We start from the raw sequence: 19,266 nt of genomic DNA on the forward strand, positions 1-19,266 counted from the left end.
TCCCCAATTTTGGATGTTTACAAAAAGATCTTGTACCTGATTCATTTCTTTGTTCTTTCCTGATCTCACTTGCAACTCATTCAAATACTATGATCAATTCAAATGTTCCCTCCATATCAGATTTTTAACTTACCATCTCATAATTCAAAAGACCCTAATGTCACAGACAGCTGGTTTTAAATATGAAACTGAATTTCTCTTCCCTCCTTCTTAAAAAAATCCTGTAAATTTATGGTTGCAAACAGAGCATAGTAGAAATAGCAACATCAGCAGATTGTCAGTTACAATAGCCAGGAACACAGAGTAGTCTGCATTTTTCTGTAACAGTTGTGCCTAAAAGACTTCAAAAAATGGCAAGCTATTTTTGGATAAAGCACCACGTCTGACAAAAAGTATATGAATATGCTCAATTCTGAAATGCCTCCACTTGCTTAAGTAAAATCTGAGGATCCCATTCTGCCTCTAGCTAAGTTCAATAGTATCCTACTTTACAAGTAGACTTGTAATATCTCTAGATTAAGACCACTGCTATAACTCTGCTCTGTGGATGTACACCAGCTAGGACTGCTAATTGGGACTGATAATAATGTAGTTTCAGCTGTGCTGTACTAAAGAGGGGATGTAGGATTTAAATCTCCCAAGAATCTAGGATAAGGGGCTAGATAGGAAGCTTGGGCTAAGGTCTAAGCTTCTGCAGGTATGTGGCTTAGCAGAATCAATTTGAACATAGTTAAAATATAGCTAATCAAACAGCAGCCACCCATCAGAAGCCCTCTGGGCTGTATGCAGAGGAAGGGGAGGCTCCTAACCAGTGAAGAGGTGACAAAAACTTGATGGGAATAAGAGTTTCTGACCTGGTTTGGATAAATACATTTCGTTTATTAAACTCTCTCTCCAAATGTATTTGAACTTTGTCATGATACTCCAAATCATTTGCTTCCCCTTACTTCCCACTTAGGGCTCACCGTTGTGATTGGACTAGCCTTAAACATTGTACTGACCCCTGTTCAAGCAGGATATGGCATGCACTGATGAAATAATTCAGATTTGTTGTAAAGAAAGTTATTTGTGTGGATTCTATTATTTATAAATACATGCAAAGCATCTAAGCAGCTTACAGCTAGGATCATTTAGTTGCCATGGCAATGCCCTTTCAGAAGCAAGAATTTGTTTTAGGTTCTTCCAAGTTCTGTTCTTCTTGCCAGCTGCTGCTCCACCAATGCCAGAGTGCTAGAATCAAAAATATGGTGTTTAGAGAAAAAAAAATAAACAAAGAATACTAATAACACTTCTATTTCATAGTCTTTCTGATACGCCTCATCTTGTCATGAACGATTTGTTATCCTCACTTATTTCATCAGTAGGATAATATACTGTACACTTTAATCTTGGCTGCAAGAAAAACAAAGCTTTTTGGACTGTGTCAAAGCTTCTATGTTTTCGATTAAATGAGGGAAATTAAAATCTGCTCTTTACATGGAAATAAAAAATCAATGTGGTTAGGTTTAGCCTGAGATTCCAGGATTCTGTATGTACTCCCTTTGTATTAGAACTCATTACTCTGAATCTGTGTCTGAAATTGAGATTACACAGCTAAATTTTTCTCTCCTTTTTATGGCATATTAAAGGTGAAGTTCTAGCTCTTTTACAAATTATCCATGACTGTAGCAAACACAAGTGATCTTGCAAAATGTAATAAATACTATGAGAAACTTTCTGGAAATTTTATTTTTCTTCCAAAGGATAAAAGACAGAATAATAGAAAAAGAATAATAAATAGAATGTTGGCTGCCAAGACAATTTTGCATTTTGAAAGGTACATTAATGGAAGGCTTGTCACAAGTTCTATAAAGGTATTTTCAGTTATCAAATGTGATTGCTAAAGACTATTTATGTCCCTCCAGAGACAGAAGCTGCACAACATACTGTAATACTTCTAAATGATCAAAGGACACAGATTTACAGCTCTATGTCAGAAAAGAAAATGTTCTTACAATTGAGGAGTCGTTATTTCTGTTAATAATTACTACCTATCACATGAGTCTCATAGAAACTCAGCAAAGTTCTGCAAACAGTCTTCTGCTGCGAATGGTTTCTAAATTAACCTATTAAAAGCGTTTTTTGTAGACAAAAGCTATATTAAGATAAGGTATATGAACCAAGCTACTTCTGCACTAGTGAAGTTCAGAGAAAGCTGGAGCTAGGACAGGTGGAGCTACCGCTCTATAGCAGATATTGCTCTATACAACTGTCAGAAAGTCTTCTTCCCCTTCCCCATTGCCAAGGGATGTAAATTCCATTCGAAAGTTGAGGAAAAGGCAATTTCTCCCCTCTTCTATGCTCTCAAGTATATCCTCTGCTGTGAACAAATGGTTCAAACTTTGGCATACGTATGAGATAGACACTATTTGATTTATTTTCTTCCTTTTAATGCAAATTAGGTGAAAGGATGCAAAAAGTCATCCAAGTTGTTACTACTAGGTCATACCTATGAAATGCTAGTTAATGCATTTCTTCTCAAATTAGTAACTGTACTGGAGAGGACAATTTAATATTTTTTATTACAACTGCCTATTATTTCTGCAGCAGTTGCCAAAGGCCCTGTACATTCATTAGTATGTCAAGCATGCAGACATTATTATTGCCTCTTTGGAAATAGTGACATCCTCTAAGAACTGAAGGATCAGCACAAGGCCTCTTGGTTATTTAAATCCTATATGGAAGCTACATGGAACGCCTCTGGGCACAAAAGGAGCTTTTCCAATAAGCCCCATTTCTCAAAGATGCTGGTGCTTGCTGGAGGATTAGTGAGCAAAGTATACGGTCGTTTGAATGCCCCTCCCATGACAGACGTTGTCTGCAAAGCAGACATAGAGCGACTTGCACGTCAAAGATAAATTTTATACCCCCTGCCAAACCTGTACTTAGTTAGCTGCACGTTGCCCAGTTACTCAGGGTTTATGCTGTGAGATATTGTATCTTATTCATGCAGAATGAAATCTGGGATAAAATCCTTCTTTCTAAGTACTGGCTTAGGACCAGCAGTCTGAGAAGTTTGCTTGTCTAGAAAGCATTTGTACAGTGTGCCAATGAGTTGGCTTTGGCACAGCAAGATAAAAAGATATTAAAAACAAACTAGCAGTGACAGCATTACTAGCTGTAATCTTCCTTCACCTTCTCCCCCAGTTTAAACCTCAGAGTGTTTAGGAGCCTGTATTTCATCAGCTGTCAGCATTAAAATGATTCTGAATGCCGGCAAGCCAGTCTTCTGGCATTTGCTTTAAATCTAGCAGTGACTGGAAGAAGACACCACAACTCTGTTAAGACTTTCAGGGACCAGAAGAGGAGCAAAATGCCATTTGGTACTGACTCGCTGGCTGATTTCTAGTTCAACTGCTTTGCAGCCTGCCTTGGCTAGGAACTGGAACATGGGATTCCTGCCTTTCACAGCCGTGTTAATTGTTCCTCTCTAGCTTTGGTAGTTTGTGAGATACCGCATCATAAAATTTCCACACTTACCTGGATCTAGCAGGTTTTCTGACTCCATTCCAGAATTTAATATAGCAGTTCTGCCTCTGGAGCAGTGCCATTTTCATGCTATAATATAGTCTGCACTTTGGACCATAGACTTGAGGTGAATTTCTTAAAAAACTGTCAACCTTTTATTTGACTGTTAAGCTTATTTTGTTAATATTTACATTAGGAATATGGTTACTGGAATCATAGTTAACATTTTATGGGAAAAGTTTAGAATTTCAAATTGTTCAAATAATATACTTACGATGAAGTTTGGATCTTTAAATGGTAAGGGCTTGACGGTAGTTTCCACTGATCCTGTGCTGGAGTCCGTGTTCAGAAGTTTATTTTCATTCATGGCCTCTCCCCCTGCACTCTGCAGAAAAAATACAATCTTACTGCTTGTTACTCTGAGCAAGTTTAACTTGAACCAGAGCCATCTGCTGTATTACCTACCTGTTGCCTTTTCAGCCTTCCTATGTCTTTTGAATCTTTAAAGATGTTGCAAGCCAAGAGTGGGGAAGCATGAAACTGAGCATTTATCAAGCAATTTACAACTGACACATAAAGGGGAAGAGGGGGATAGAGTGGTCAAAGCCCACTGAGTAAAAACCACACTGAGTTTACTTCAGCATTAATGAAAGCCATCTCTATAAAGTGCAAGTCAGCATGTGCAACACGAAACTGCAGAAATGTACACTGGATCTATTTCAGAATGTTCTGTATAAAGTATTAATAGGAATATATAAAATTTATAAAAAGTTTTTTTCTCAAGATTTTAAAGAAAAATTGATTAATCATTTTATACTTCATCCTTGGCTTCAACTGTGCCTGAGTGAGAACTGAGAGAAAAAGTATATTTTTATATATTATTTTTATATACAAGCCTCATAAAATCTACATGGGTGCTATAGGGTTTTCTAGGGTTCTTTTATGGTTTATTTATTTAGCAGGAAGAGCAGTTGGAGAAGGTGTGTGTGTGACTGGAAAGCTAAAAAAGTTGTGCGGTGTTCTAACCAATTTCTGATAGTTCTGCATGGCTGAGTTGATGTTGTTTTTTATTTTGTCAGTGGCCTGTAAGTCTCCACACTACCAGAACTAGCCCATGCTACATACATACATATTTCTTGTGAAATCCTCATCTATACGAAAGACAATGAGAATTTTGTACCTGAGTTTGGCATTTTAGTCAATAGGATATCATACTTCGATTTTTTTTTCTCTTGGAGTACAAAAAGCATGGCTAAAAGCTAAGTCAATATTTACTGAATGGGTGGTTAAAATGTTGCTTTATGTTACCGTCAGGTAGATAATACTTAGAACAAAAAATATTTTCCTGTAAAAACCTGTATTCAAAACCTTTTGTGTTGATACAATACTTACTTAGGTAGGAGAAAAAAGGATCATTATTATTTGTGACTTATGTGAGTACCTCTAGACACTGAGACTATACAGCAAAGGCCATGATTCATCATATCCTTCTCCATGTGATTACAAAGGAAGTGGTTTTAGTCTTAACTACATGCATAAGTAATTACAGGATTAAGAACTAGGCAAGTTAAACTCTTCTTTGGGAAAATATTTTAGTGATTCTACAGTGCCTGTTTTTAACACAGCAAAGAGAGGTCTTAAGTATTGAAAGTATCATATAAAACAAATGTTTCTAGTGCCTTATTAAAATGAAATATTTTAATAGAAATAATCTACTTTAAAAACAACAGTCTTACTCTGTAGGCATAGGGGGGTACTCCCATAACAATATCAGCAGAAGCAACACTGAAGTGTGTACCTTAAACTTGATTCTTCCATTAAGAGGACAGACAACATTAAAAGGCAGAGACTGTCAGAGAAACAGAAGAAATGCAGATAGATGTTTAGAAACATGTACATTATGTGGCAGTCAGCAGAAGAAATACCTTCATAACTCCTGAGTAAAGTGGCTTTATACAATGAGTTTCTAGGTTTCAAAGTATATTCTTGCACATGACACGCTTCCAGCACTTCAGATTTCAGCAGCAATGTTATTCAGTCTTAAGAAAGACAAGGCCTGAGATACAAGATACTTCTGATGAATTAATTATCTCTGATACTGCTCATTATCAGTGTAAATTCTCTAAATGGAGGAATCAGCACTCACAGTTATTCTTCAAAGCATTCTTGCCTCTTCTTTGGTACCATCTGGTCTGTGTTAAATCCAATCCTACAGATAATTACTTTATCACTTCTGTCCCTTCAGTGATCTTCTCCTAAGTATTCTGGTTTTTATGAAGCAGTCTTTGAGCAGCATTTCACCAATATCTCAAAACAGTAACTAATACAGTGAGATAGAGCAAATAAAAACAGTCAAATAGTAAAGGGCAAGAAACTTCCTTACAAATAAGAGTCCTTAATTTCTGCAGCTGGATATACTTACATACTACACTGTGTGAATTCAGTGCTAATCTTGCTAGTGCATCGGGAAGGAAAGTAAGGAATTCTTCCCTGGCAGGAAAATTCCTCAATGTAAATTCTATATGTCATTTCTTTTCCGGACCAACCCCTAAGGGATTTTAGGTATTAGTGCTGCTAAGAGTTGGGCTAACTCTCGCTACAGGCCAGATGTTGAATTAGGTTTTGCCAGTATTCTTTGCATAGTGGCAGAGGTAGCAGGATCTGGAGCAACAACTTCTGCTTTTCTAGGTCATATGGACACCCAAGTTATCTTCCAGTCTCACTGACAAATAATGCTAGCACTAGCTTCTGGATCTGTCATGGACAGTTTGAGAGCAGGGGTTTCCTCTCCAAGGCAAAGGGTCCAGGTTGGTGTGTAGGACTGTAAAGCAGCTTGCATACCAGTGAGGTATGCAACTGATACCATGATTTCAGAGCCCTGTGATAGACTGGGAAGCAAATAAGACTATGATCCCAGTTAATGCTGGGAACTGAGACAAAGACATACTGTAAAGGGCATGCCAGTTCCCTCACTCAACATTGCTTGTATGAAAACTCTGATTTTTAGCAGTGGCACTATGGAAGAGGCACACCTACCTAATATGCTTTTCTTTCTGGAAAAACATTAAAGAGTTGAGTAGAAGCACTGCTTCCAGAATAATGTGCTACTTTATAGAGCCGTGAACTCTGGAGAGTACAGAGCTTTGAAATGCTCTTTCCATGCAGCCTGCAGAAATCTCAGCTGATATCCTCTGCAGCTTTATAGCCACAAACTGCAGGTGTCTCCAGAACCTACAAATTTGTCCAGCCTACATTTTAAATACCAGGATTTAAAGCATAGGAAACATCATGTAATGCTTCAGGATTGTTTTTGGAAAGTTTTTTTTAAAGTCAGGGGATATGGATCTACCTTTGTACTGCAAAACTCATGTTTTCTGAAAGTGAATAATACGGTGATAATACAAACCATTATTTACAGCCTGTTAAAAGATTCCTCAGTGAACAATTACTGCACAGTAAAGGTAATCTTTAACTTTTAACATCAGTTGAACAAATCTCTCCCAAATGTGCTTGTTTTCTTGGTCGTCCAGATTGGAAGACAGTACATTCTTCACTGTCATGCGTTGGGACAAACAAACAGGAAGAATTCAAATTCCCTTTGTAGTCCTGTGAAGTGATGGTGGCCTCATGAGCACAGCGAGGAAGTGCCTGTCACCAGGGAACACGCACTACTCAATGTGTGCCGTAACCCCCAGTCACGCAGGGGGCAACTTCCCCTTCCTGCCCATTTCACAGCCAATCCCCAGCACATTTTCCCTACCCAGCCAGTCTCTTAGATAACTGGCTCACCCCCAGAGTTCTAGGATAATCCCAAATGCTTTGCTGTGGGGCTAGAAAGAAGGTGTAACCGTGTGCTGAAACTCTCAAAAGTTTCTTTAAAACTTTTTAACTGATCTTGTAAACAATCTTTACGGGGAATTCAATATACAATTCAAGGAGAAAGCAGCTTTTAACGTGCACTTTATAACTAAACTGTGTCTTTTAAATGGTGGTTTATGTAACTAGGGCTACAGGGAATTTGTGCTACATTAGTCACTAAGCAGTATATGTTTTCCTCCATAGTCTGTTGAAGATTTTAGCAACAAAGACTTTGGAGTGACTTTACATTTACAGGGTACACCTGCATGGGAAAATGAAGGTGTGATTTCAGTACAGCTGAACATGCTTATGCTAGTTTTACCTCATAATGATAAAAACACTGCAGTAAAGACTTCATCTAAGCCATCAGTAACTATGTTCACCCTCTCCCATTAACTGAAGTCCATGCTGCCACATCTCATGTTACCTCTCTCTGTTCTCCTCCTCCTTCTCCTCCCAGTATCCCTCAGGCACAGAGCAACTTTGATTGGAATAGTATGTATTAAAAATCATAGGCAGCAGCTCAATTACAGGCTTCTTACAGGACTACTTGTGCGATTTTATTCCCTCTGAAAAGTTGTGTTTATGTGCTTTAGCTGAGTTTTAACTACAACCACAGGGTGACAGGTTGGCAAACCCTATCCCACCTCAGACAGACAAGAACAACAGTGAGGGGATCAGATTCTATTCTGCACTTCTTTTCACAAGACTATCTATCGAGTATTCGGCGCATCCCTGCAGGATGGAACACTGCCCTACCTGGTATATACTAGGACTAGGTGACATTCACCCAAGGGAGTAAGCTGGCTGAGGACTTCTCTTGGTTGACAGCAAAAATTTGACAGTGAAAACCTACAGCAAACACTTGGGAGTCCTAATAAGTTTGTTGTAAGAGCAGCAGCCTGGGGAAGAGACCTGAGTTGAGCTTTGCTACCTTAACACTGGTTTCTTTTGAGTAAAGCCAAACCCCAGGAATGAGCCTAGTTTGGACCCCGCTGTATGTGCTGTCTGCAGTAGGAGAAACCACACTGAGAGGCTGCCTATTCATATACTACTTTCAGTATTGGGTTTTGGTAGAACTAATAATTTTTTTAATATATTTTGTTCCAAATTCCCTACTGCAGAGGTTTTCACATGATTTCCGAAGATTGCTCCATCTGTCTGGTTTTATTTAGAGTGAGAACAAGAAAAACTTGTAGACCACAGAAGCTGAATTCTTTGTTTTGGCTATTTCTAGGTGGAATCAGCATTGTGGGGTTTGGGATGGGTGCCTGTGATGGGACTAAATATCAGGTGGAATTAGCTTATGAAAGTGCTTGTTTGACTCAGGATTTTTTTATTTTTTTATTTTTTTTTTTACCCAGCAAGGATTAAAACTGTGCATTATATCCTGAAGTATCATTTCTTACCTATTTCTGTTTTGATTATATTCTGTAAGGATTTTTTTTTAATTATCATTTTAGACAAATAGGATTTTATGAAATAGAAAAGTCAAAGACATAAATGTGAGCATTTCTGGCATCCTATCACCACATACCATGCACGTCAAGGCTTAGAAAAAAAAAAGGATTTGCACTGAAGATACACGATGATCATCAGTGGCCATTTCTGCTAGCTGTTACAGTTTTACGTTCTAAAACAAAATTTAAAAACAGAAGGCAACTGAGCAGTGTGCTGGTAAAAGAAAACTTAAATGCATAAATAAATTCCATAAGAACTGGAAAGGGAGTTTCTAGTTTAAGGAAGCAAAAGGGATACTGAAAACATTGCTGCAAATCATTCATCTGTTATTTTTAACAATATAATATATATACAGGAATTATAGATGAAGGTGATTACATACATTGTCTTTTGGTTTGGTTCTCTTTCTGCATTCAGTATTTCTGAAATGCTGACTTTGTCCCACAGTGATGACTGTGGGACAGTATGTCACTGCTGAAAAACAAGTAATAAGAGGGGTCTAGTTCTAAATCAAGCCCTCACCCTTGGTGATAACTTTGCCCCAAGCAGCCAGTTTGGCTTACTGAGGAATCCACTTGTCTCCAACCTTTGTATGTGAAATTCAATATGCAGTTTATATTATTTTTAGTTACTTTTGGTAGCTGACTTTCATAATCACAATACTACTACAATGTTGTTTTAACTCAGCTTCAATAATGGCATACATTTAATTATTCCTGTAGTGGGTTACTTCTAAAGCAGCAATATCCAACTTGTAGCAATTTACTCAGCTTTTAGTTGAGTGTAAGTTCTGTGGTATCCTGACAGAGCTGTGGCATGCAGCCAGGGAAGAAAATGGTAATTTATAAAATCGATGGATAATACCTGTATTTTCACTAGCAGACAATTACAGTGAGTGAGAATGCCACATGGAAACAGAGCACGAATGTCACTAGATGACAGCAGCGATGATATGAGCAGACTTTTTAAAATTGAGAGTAGATCTTGAATGTCAGCTATTTAACGGACTGCCAGCTAATACTGCTCATACTGGAACATATATTAAGCTGTTTGATTAATATATTAGCTCTCACTATAACAAGGCTGGCCCAGGCTCTTGCACATTCTGAATATTTAAATCATTTAACTTAGCATGATGACATGACAGGAGCCATTAAAACTTGAACACGTACCCTCTGGCAGACAAAAATGCAGCTCTTTACATTGCTGGGAATAATTCATAGAGAAAGGTGTCAGAATTAGATGTGCTTAAGCTCAAGTTAAAATGATGGCTAAAAAATTTTTCATTGCCAACATTCTTACCATAGTATAGTTCTGAAAGCAAACTCACTGAAGACTCAGAATGTAAGAGTGAGGGAACAGCACTCTCTTGAACAAGGTTAACTCCATGTCTGTGACAGAAGGGTTTGCTGGAAACTTATTCAGTAAGATATATAAACAAGCCTTCCTCATCTAGTTGCATTTTACTAGTTCTTGCATTCAGCAGGAAAAACCTTTTTCCTCTTCATTCCATTCACTAAAATAAAGCCAAATAAAATTTCCCCAGCCTTTTCTTTCTCAGCTCTTTGGTACATGGTAGCATTTTAGGAATGGTCTCCCTTCACAGAACATCTTACCTTATTTTGGGATAGGACAAAAAATAGTTAAGCTTGAAAATGTTCAAATGCCAGAAGGGGAAAACCCCCTAATTTTGCATATTCACAGCAAATTTTGTTCCACAGGCCAGTGAAAAACTGAATTTACTAAACAAAAAAATCCCTGAGTAGTAGCCAGCTGAAAACAGCTATGAAGTGCAGTGCAGATCATTGTCCTTGATTTCAAGCAGCTAGTAGGATTGGCAATATATTCATGTATACGGTGTAAATTGGGAGTAAACCCATTAAAGTCAGTGGGTTTAATAATTATCAACTCATCTCAAAAGACAAAAGTCCCAGTATAGGTTTCTGCTTCTACTGACATCAAAAGTAAATCTCCCAAAGGCCTGACAACAAAAATATTTTTGTTTAAATTACCACATTGTGCTCAGATGCTACTGCTGCTTTCACTTATAAAGAAAGCAGAAGGAGGGTTGTTAAAAACAAATATAACAACACAAAGCTTGAAATTAAAGTTTTGGATTATTATAATAATAGTCTATAATTCCAAGTACGTGTCACTAAATGTACTTCTTCTAAGCATTCCCCAGAGGACTTCTGAGTCACGTGCCAAACTACTTATCTGTGCGAGACTTACAAAATCTGCCCTTTCTAAAGCAGCAGTTCTTTTGCTCTAACTTGCTGAGTATTTCTTCTGAGTATCAGGAATTAATCAACTATGCAAATTAACTCCAAACATACTACTAAAATTTAGCTATAATCTCTGCTATTAAGTATATAAGAGTTAGGGGGGAGGTTCTGAAGCAGGACATGGAAAATATTCCAACTGCAATCTAAATAAATAAAGATAATACATAAAGAGACATACGATGTCCAGATAGCACTCTCTACCTCATGCTTTCGAACTTTTGCTGCTTTGAGGTGAGTTAAAACATCTCACATTTCAACTGCCTTAGAAAGGCTGAATAAAATTTTACTCATGCACTAAAAGATTGGACTGTCACAAAGTGATGGATGGCTTTCCTATGCTCTCTGTAGGGCATTTCAATACCATAGACTCCAAGTGCTCTTGATTAAAAGGCGACATTCTCATTTAGGGTCCTGTCATTGCCTGAGCTTCAAACCATTATTGTTCACCTGCACTGGTGCTTCCAGTGACAAAATACTTACCAAAATGTATAAAATACTAATTACTTTAGTCACTTTGATAGAGGTATAAAACACCCTAACGCAAAGCTCTATTATGCTGTGTGAGGGTTTGAATTGAAAATTAAAAATGCAGCCAAAGGGAGAATAAGATTTTAATTACATTCTCCACCTCTCAAACATTTCTTAAAAACCTAGGGGAAAAAATGTAACAATTTCATGACACAGGATCTCCTTTCATAATGGTACTGCTCACTTAAAAAAAAATTTTTCAGAAAAACCTCAAGTTTACTTTCTTCTATTCAAAATTATTAAACTATCAAACACAGAAAAAGCCCAGCAAGCTTCAGTAAAAAGCTTGGATTTATTCTCAGGAGATTTCAGATGCCAAACACGTTTTTCCACTTAAAACTTTCAAGTACTGTGATAGGCAAAGTTTTATAACTTATAGATATTTAAAGGGAAAAAAAATTACTGTTTCCTGTGGGGAAAAGCCTCAAATAAAATGTAATTGGGACGCAACTGTGAATAGCTTCACTCTATTCCAGAAAAGCTTGCTTTAATTTGCATTTGCCACAAAGCTGCCTTCGGCTTAAATAATTGCCAAGGATCTCTTACTTTTAGATTTCATTTGGTGGATTGGGACTACTCCTTGCTTATAAAGCTTGACAGTTTTCTTTATTAAGAAAATTGTAACTTGGACAAATTCACAAGCTGAATGGCGCACTAAAGCACCTCTGAAGCTAAAACTTTCAGAATATACGGAATCAAAATGCACATGTCAGGTCATACTTTCACCAAGGGTAAAAGTGAGCCCAGCTAACAGAGTATTTTGATGCCTCTAGAGAAAAAAAAGGGCTTCTAAATTGATGAGCTTTAAGACTGAAAATGGATGGAAGCATACTAGCAAAAAGGACTACAGTAAATCACAATTGAATTTTTATAAAAACTGCCAGTACGTTCCTTTCTCTATCAGAAAAATTCAGTTCAGTCAAGGACTTTGACTAAACTGCTTTTTAAAGTTTAAAATACATCATTTGATACAGAACAGTTAAGGTCAAAGTATTTCTGGAGAAAAGAGTGGAGGATTACAATATGCTCATGTGCTGTTAACATTATAATGCTGCTCAGGGAGCATACCAGAATCCCTCTGTCAAGTAACAGACTTCAGCCAAGGCAGAAGAAGGATCCAAGTCCATTCATCTACATGTGACTGAATTAGGGACAAGCAAAGCAAAAAGCTATTGGCTCCTATGACTGATGGGAAAGTAATTTCTTCTGGGAAAAAAAAAAAAAAGAAAAGAAAAAAAGAAAAATAATCCATTTCCTAGTTGTATTTTATTCTGTAAAATGTTATCCATTCTGACAGGAAACAATGTTTGAGTAACAAAGAAAAACAAAACAGCATTTCTTCAAGGAAAGGCTATTAATTAGTTTTAAGTGAAAACAGAGTGTATCTTTCTCTCAGAGCTCCTATTCTATCTATTTTGCTTAGGAAAAAACATGCTGGAATTAGAACAGTCAAATTTTACCTTCAAGACATTATGGATTAACTGAAAAACCTATACAGAAAACGAAACTTTACTTTTGCATTTTTTCTATTTTTTACACATTTTATCACTTTCTTCTTTCTTGTCACTTTAAGAAGACAAAAATTTTACTTCATTCCTGCTAACTACACTGCTACTGCATTGCAGTCTAAAGTTACTCAGAAGAAGGTTTTTCCATTTGTGTACAGGTACATAAGACAGTCATACTCGAACACTATCTCAGAAAGACAAAGTTTAGGTACACTGATGTATGGAACATTCCACTTCTACAGGAACTGAGAATGGAAAGAAACATTCTTTATTCAAACCTTCAAAAAGTTATCAAAGGCATCAGAGAACGTATCAGAGTAGTAATTGTATCAGATGCCCCAAAAGGTCTTTTAAAGAAGACAAGAAAAGAAACTATACCTTAGTTTTTAAAATCCTTCAGACTACAAATGCCATCTTTATTGTTTGTCTCATATTATGGGACAAAAAATCTGGTTGCACATGCCCTGAATACTGCATTTACTTTCCTTCATCCAGTAAACTTAACACCAATCATTCCAGTTTGAAGAGAACACCAGGTCTCCTGTAAGCAGCAAAATTGTAGGTGCATTATCCTACAGATACCTACATTTAACTGGATAATGAAAAAAAAAACCCTGATGACTGAACTAAAATAAACATACGGCAAATTCTAATTTAGATGAAAATAAGGTAATACAAGTATCTATTTTAGGCTATTTTGAGGCAGCTTGGGAGGAAAAGGGAGAAGAGAGTTGTATGGTAGAACTAATTTCAAGGCAAATTTCTGAAATATTTCTGCAGAAACATTTGCACAAGTAGGTGGTTGTTTACTCAACTATAAAAGTTCTGTAGCACTTCACCCTGATACTATATATTGAAGTCGAGGAACTGCAGCAGACCTGAAAAGCGCCAGACAGTTCAGAGTTTTGCTTATTCACTTCTATCCCGACTGCCTTTTTTGCTGGACTTGAAACAGAACAGAAGTATTATTAAAAGACTTGACTTTTCCACTACATTAGAACTAGTGAAGTTTTGGTATCACATCCAGTATCGTAGGTGAGAGAAAAACATAGTATTTCATATTTTGTGGTGGGTTTAACAGGATTCTATTTTAAGACATTTCCCACAATGAATTATTCAGCAAATAAAAAGACACCTTTTGGACATATGAAAAGGACGAGAATAAAAAGGGCAATTCTGTATCTGTAACAAAAGGTAATTCTGGCTGTAACATATAGGTTTAGCAAAAATTCACAAGAAAATGGAATTTCTGACTTGAGAAAATTCAAGGTCATTAATGTGAGACTCAACCTAGAATTGCTAGTTCTAGATTATGTAAACAAAGGTAATCAATTTAAGGAATAAAGCCTTTCCAGATTACTAGTTTGGTTTGAGGAGCCTGAATATACTGCATATGTCAAGGAAAAATTGCCTTCTCCTATTCCAGTTTGTTGATTTTAATAGTTAATTTTACAGTAAGAATATTGTCCTGTCATTTCCAGGGAAGAGCAGTTCTACGAAAACTTAAACCATTGCTACAGTGTAGGGAGAACTAAATACTGTCTAAATGTATTCACTGAATTTTTTTGGTCATTTTCATATTTGAACCTGCCCATGGAACAAGTGTACAACTGCTTGTTGTAAGGAGAGGACACACTCATCTTAATCACATAAATCAAATGTCTGAAAGTTGACATGGGAACACTAAATCACTGAAGCTGGAAGGAGTCTCAGGAGGTCACTAGCCAACCTCCTGCTCAAAGCAGGGGCAAAACTGACCTCGGTCTAGGCTTTTAGGGTTTTGTCCCAGCAGGTCCTGAATACTTCCAAGAGCAGAGATTGCACAGGTCTCTGTGCAGCTCTCCATCTCCTTGGATAGAAATCAATACCCTATAAAATAGAAAATACTGGTTTTATTAACAAAAAGCACTTTTTGTCATGAGCAGTCAATATAACTCATGTTAATTACTGCCCTAATTTCTCCATGTCCCAATTCAGCAGTATTTTGCTGTAGTCTTGATGGTTTCAGGGCATAAATGTCACAAAGTTTTTAAACAGAGGGGTCATCTTTTATTAAATGTACTTGTTTATCTGGAAAATTAAGACAAGTTTCTGGATGGACTGCATACCAATATTGACTCAATAGAAAGCTTTTATGGCACACAAACTTAACACAGTTTCCTAGAGGATGTTGACTACCTCCTTCTTTCACCTAAATGATTAGTGTTTTCACATAAATGTCTCCCTTGCCTGATGAACATCCCCTGTGCTCCTGGGATGCCAGTAACCTTTTCGTCAAACATGGTCTACTTGATACATACCTAACCAAACTTTAAGCAGTCACTCTGTATTTAACTTGGGAAGTTGCTGCTTCAGATTTGAAAAAAGACTTGAATGCTTCCAGTGGAAAAGTGATTTTCCTTGCCACATGGTCATGTTTCTTCCTTGTGCTACATCCAACAGCTGTTAGACCTCCCTGTGAATCAGCTCAGCTCATCAATGCAGTAGAGACAACGCAGCTTCCAGGAGAGGGGGAAGCTTTGGTAAGTTAGTCTTCTGACTGCTGACCTCTATCAGTGGGAACAGGTCTGGTGAGTACCAAAGCTGGTGTGATGCCAGAAGCAGGAGCCTGCAGCTCAGACTTGTGGAGCAGGATAACAGTGAAGAAGATAGAAGAAGACTTGGACTCTTTCCTTTTTGATAAGGACAAACCAATGCATTGCCTAACTGAGCCTCTGGAAGTTGCAGGTATGCTTTGCAGTGAGGCAACAGATGCTGTTCATGGATATGAATTCTGCTGTCAAGGCCAGGTGTATTTCACAATGCAGAGAGTGCCACAACTTTTATGGCTTTCTGCAGGTCTATATAAACAGCCAATCTTTCAATTTGTTTTCTTGGAACGTTTGAAAAATGTGCTCAAAACCCTCCCAGGCTACCAAACTAATATTTCTTTTAGCCTTTCTAATCCAAAATGAATACACTGATATAACTACCAGCACCTTGCTATAACAAGAACTGAAGTTACTGCCTAACACAAGAATTACACTTTATAAAAAAGTGAAAAACAGTCTGACACCTCTTTAAATCTGCACTATCTAGACAGTTAAGTTATTCCACGTTTTCTTTTGCTAATCTGAACCTTTTAAAGAACAAACTGGATTCTGAGATCACTTTTCAGGATTACTACCTCTCAGAAAAAATGTCACTTTAAAGTACATGCATGACGTGTTTTAGATCGCTCTTTCTTTCTCAAAAAATAACATGTCCTATTTTATCTCCTTACGATAGAAGCAGTGAGCCATCTTTATTAACTCTCCTAAGTTTCTTCCATGTTTATTATTAATCCTGAAATTAGGAGCGATCGTAGTAAAATTCCCTTTCTGGTTAGCTAAAAGAAAGAATAAAATTATCTACTAAGTGCAGAAGAGTAAAAACCCCATGATACCAGCATACTGACACCCATAGTAAAAGCCAACACACATGTGCTTTTGCCTTTCTACAACATAACCCATCTGTGTTTACTCTAAATTTAAAGTCTAATCACATTTGGTTGGGGGCTAGATAATTCTCTGAGACAGGCACAGTATGGTTTAGAAATTCACATGCTTTTACAATTACAGATCATCTGAAGCCTTCAAAATGTGATAAATGTCAAATAAAGTCAATTCTTAGCTCTGTTTTGACAGTCTCCATTTTAACCTAGATTGCTCTATAAAAACAATTCCCTTTTAAAAATGAAGCTAAACTTAAAATACACATAAATTTTGGCAGATTTCCCTAGAAAATCTGCTAATTGTCTTTTAATTACCATTTTTCCCCATCAGGCACCAGAGAGATTCTGGATCTTTAACAGACTTGACTTCAAATGTGCAAGTGACAAAAACTGGATAATCCTGGCTCTCATTAGTGAACTGCCTGAAAATAAGATGTTTTTTGGGATGAGTATTTCAGCTATTCACTTTCGGCTTTGTTGCAGGAAGTATTTTTGTGGTGCAGTGTCTGAAAGGATTAGGAGATGTAAGCAGCGACCCTCTGAGAGTTTCATACAGGAAACTGCAGGTTTGGGGGATTTTCAGTGCTCTGTGCTCTGGTGACATGCAGTGTGATGCCAGAGTATGTTACCTACATGTGGGATAGCTATCCCAATTTAAACGCTACCTGCTAAAACTCTTATTGAGACATGCCAATTTGTTTTAAAGTGGCTGCTGGTTTTGTAAGAGCCAAGACTCTTTGGTAGGGTTGGGAATAAGCGTGCAAGTGGCTGAACTTGAAGAGCTCACCTTAGCAGTTCTTATCAGTAACTAGCAATCACCTGCAATGTATCATGGTATCTATACTTTATCAAATTAAAGTGTCATTTAAATCAATTTAATTACATTTGAATTAACATCCCATGGGAACACATTATCTCTTTCAAAGATATCACTCCAAGCAAGCAATAGCTTCAGACTGGCACTGCTTCATTGGTTAAATTCACATCTTTTCGGTTACTGTCATAATCTTAAGGGCTGAGAGATGTTTTAACACAAAAAGTGTAGTCTAACGCATAATGACATGATAGCTTTTTAATAAACTGGCAAATACATTTGTATTCATATCTCCCTACTATCATGCTGTGTCAGGTTCCTTCTGTCTCTTTCAGGCACTACTAAACGCTACTTGTTTATTAAACTTCCAACTATCTTCTGTAATAGAAGGTCTTACGTGGAATGGTGTTATAATAATCAGAGTAAGTTTAGTATTATACTGATGGGAGTAAACAAGGTCATAAGTAGGTAATTTTAAATTTCAGATCAGAAAGTTATTATGCCATGCTGCACTAGAGCAGATATATGTCCCAGAACATAGAGAACAGTAGTTCACCTTAGTAGTTGCAGTGGTACTTGCCAATTCTGTAGTTAAACTCCTTCACTCTAACCTCATTTTTCAGGAAATTACAGTCAGATCAAATGGACTCTTCAAAACAAAGTTATTTTTAAACTGATTTGATTGTTTCCTACTAAAAGTTATAGGCTTGGTAAAATAGTGTAACAGGATAATTGATCAAATTTACTGATGGTTCAGGGTCCAATTCCATGCCATTTATGTACTAGGGTAAGCTCTCTGTTTTTAGTGTGCAGCTTCTGAGTATGTAACAGCAACCATGCATATATTTAAGTTCACTTGTTGAACTTACAGCTCTCTATCAGAACTTTGAAATCTGATGATCTTCAGTTTATGATATATAATCAGAATTCAGTTACCTTTAGAATAAAAATGGATTTCTAAGTGTATCTTTGAGTCACGCGGGTTTTTTTCATGTTGTGTATTAGAAGAGTTTATTTAAGAAGATGATAACTTTAAACCATTCTATTTTCTAATATTGTTGTATAGCTTTTGTTTTGAAGCATAGAACAAGAAATACAGTAAGTATTAAGTATACAAATGAGAGCTAGTTACATAAAATGAAGGTTACCAGTACTGCTGCAATAATCCTAACTGTAGATAAAATCCATATATTTAATAACTTCTAAATATCACAACAGAAGTTTGGCCTTTATTTTCTAAATGGTACCAACATCTGTTGCTGTTACAGCAATGGAGAGGAGGGAAGCAAAAAGTATTCTCTGTGTATTTCTGTAGTTCACAGGGTAGTTTACATCAATTAAAAATGTAAAACAAAACATGACATCATTTTCAAAGTAAAGTGTTTATTATACTTCATCAGGTTAAGTATAAAATTGCTTCACAAATAATGTAAGCAAATACAGATTTACCACAATATTTAGTATATTTTCTCTCTTTAATTGTCTTATGACAAAATCAGAGACTTTTTTTTTCCAAATCATTCTCTTATTTTACTGGAAATTTTATCTTTAAGCTTGTTGGATGTCATGGGCAAGCATTTAGTTTCATTAATTACATCTAGAACATACTCTTTTTAAAGCTTCTTGTTGTTGTATAATTTATAAAAATAATGGTGTGAACATTAAGGTAAAGAACCAGTGGCATTTTAAGATCAGTGTCAAACCCAGGCTAAGTGATAGTAATTAATAAGACAGAAGGCCTGGAGACAAGTCCACACAAGAACCAGCAGTGAAGCTGAATCAGCACAGCAGCTGTTGGGAACCACTGGGCAGGGACATCTGACTGAATGGTGC

General features: G+C 36.8%; 1 protein-coding gene across 1 annotated transcript in view; it reads right to left on the minus strand.

Moving 5' to 3' along the window:
* The window catches only part of INO80C (INO80 complex subunit C), a 29,066-nt gene that overhangs the window by 6,063 nt on the left and 3,737 nt on the right, over nucleotides 1–19,266 (minus strand). The window contains exons 2-3 of the mRNA XM_050307520.1: nucleotides 3,782–3,892; nucleotides 1,119–1,230 (exon numbers count right to left, since the gene is read on the minus strand). Of these exons, the coding sequence (XP_050163477.1) occupies nucleotides 1,119–1,230; nucleotides 3,782–3,892 (223 nt within the window). The remainder of the gene's footprint in view (nucleotides 1–1,118; nucleotides 1,231–3,781; nucleotides 3,893–19,266) is intronic.

Source organism: Myiozetetes cayanensis, unplaced genomic scaffold (assembly GCF_022539395.1).
Source record: "Myiozetetes cayanensis isolate MyiCay16 unplaced genomic scaffold, myiCay2020 scf1, whole genome shotgun sequence".
Lineage (NCBI taxonomy): Eukaryota > Metazoa > Chordata > Aves > Passeriformes > Tyrannidae > Myiozetetes > Myiozetetes cayanensis.